We start from the raw sequence: 1,951 nt of genomic DNA, 5'->3' as shown, positions 1-1,951 counted from the left end.
ACACACACACACACACACACACACACACACACACACACACACGAGAAAGCAAACTTGAAAGTGAAAGGCTTGAGGAAGGAAAAATATACTTTTTAATCCTACAAACTTCAAAATTTCCAAAAATGGCAAAGTCCCTCCTGTAATCATTACCCTGCAGTACTCAAGACTTGATTAACATGTTAATAACGGCATAAATGGGAAGGGCACTACATGATCACCCAAGTTAAAAAGACACCATAAAATGGGAAACGAGTCATAAAAATATTCTGCATATAGCATAGAACATCTTTTATGGCTGTTTTATATAGTGCCTTAGATTTATCATGAGGCCAGAAATGACAATTAGTCAATTGGCAACCCCAGCCTAAGGCTAGGAGATGAAGTGGGGAGGAGGAGGAGGAGGGAAAGAAGGAGGGAGCAGGGGCTGCCAGGAACAGAGCAGCAGAGGATACCATCACATGTGGTATGGCAGGAGGGGCAATTGCTGGGATTGGGGTGGGAGAGGATAAGAGACAGAAAGAACTGTCTCCTGAAATGGGGGCACCTTTAGCCTCTTGCCTTGTCTTAAGACAAAGGCTTGAAAGACTTCACCAGAGAAGCATGGGCACTGCCACAATATTTGAGTTGGGTATCCTCTATTAAAAAGGTGAATTTCCTGTTTGTGAACTCTTCAAAATGCTTCTTTCTGCTTATCAGCACCACCTTTGTTCTGTCCAGGCTAAAATCTTAAGCCACTTGTTTTTCAGCTCCCTCTGCTTTTCCCGAACCCTGCAACACCCAGGACACTGTGCTGTCTACACTTTCCAAACTATACTCATCTCAGAGAAAAAGTGACATTTCAGTCACAGTTAGGTCTTGCTGTTCAGATTCAGTGTCAGAGAAAAAGGAAATAACATTTACACCTGCCTTGATGCTCTTTCATGCATAATGAGCAATGCCTTAAATTGTACCTCTCCACTTCCCCTAAAATAGCATCACATAGTTCTGTGCCAAGATCAAATTTATTTAAACTAACATACAAACTAACAATCCAAACCCAATCTGGAATCTAAAGAAGTTATGTTGCTGGTTATTGTCTAGCTTGCACATTCCATGGGCCCAAATTCTGCCTCAGTTTCAACCAAGACATTTTACTGTCTGTAAAATAAAGGAAATTAAATTGCCCAAGGACAAATAAAGGCAGCTTTTGGCCTGGAGTTGCAACTTGGTCTACTATTCTCGTCTCAGATAGGCTAACTCCACTCTCTCTCATTGATCTGCAGGGGGAAAGAAATAAAAAGAATTAAAAACTATTTTTCTCAACAAGTGTAAATGTATTTAAAATTATTTAAGAAGGAATACTAACTCACATGAAGAAATGGGACAATGCCATCTCTTGAAATAGCCTGCAACAGCCGGGGAGCACCAGTGAGACTCTGAAGACCAGCACCACATGTTGAAAAGAATGAGCCAATTACAATCACCCATGGGGAAGGCCATGCCAAGGTACCAATCACTAGGTTTCCATTAACTGCTTCTCCAAACCTGGAGGGAAAAACAAATACATTAGCAAGAGAGCAGCAAGTGCTAAAGTAAATTTTTCTAAGTGGAACTCGACATGTATGTCTCTTAATTTATCTGTCAGCAATTAGTAAATGACACACTAAAATAAAACCATACAACTTAGGGTTTACCTAGCTACTGATTACTCTCTTACACTCATTATAATATTAAATCAATCAGAACCTAAGTTTCAGACCACTTCTGCCATTTACTATTGTTGTTATGACATGTTTACAAAGCATAAAAACCCCCAAAGCATCTAGACATACTTAAGAATTTATACCACTAGGAAGACCATGCTTACATACTCTGAACTGCTTGTGGTATCAAGCTAATTGCCAGGACATGGTAACACCAACCATGACAAGAACCACCACGTTTTTAAAAGCCTCTGCTGTGGTGGGGGGGG

General features: G+C 40.4%; 1 protein-coding gene across 5 annotated transcripts in view; it reads right to left on the bottom strand.

Moving 5' to 3' along the window:
• The window catches only part of LOC109291906 (solute carrier family 12 member 7-like), a 119,636-nt gene that overhangs the window by 56,942 nt on the left and 60,743 nt on the right, over positions 1–1,951 (bottom strand). For all 5 annotated transcript variants that reach the window (XM_019509135.1, XM_019509136.1, XM_019509138.1 and 2 more), the window contains exon 12: positions 1,350–1,524. In XM_019509135.1, the coding sequence (XP_019364680.1) occupies positions 1,350–1,524 (175 nt within the window). The remainder of the gene's footprint in view (positions 1–1,349; positions 1,525–1,951) is intronic.

This window comes from Gavialis gangeticus, unplaced genomic scaffold, assembly GCF_001723915.1.
Source record: "Gavialis gangeticus isolate Ggan-Ray unplaced genomic scaffold, GavGan_comp1, whole genome shotgun sequence".
NCBI lineage: Eukaryota > Metazoa > Chordata > Crocodylia > Gavialidae > Gavialis > Gavialis gangeticus.
This window is presented reverse-complemented; position numbering and strand designations above follow the sequence as displayed.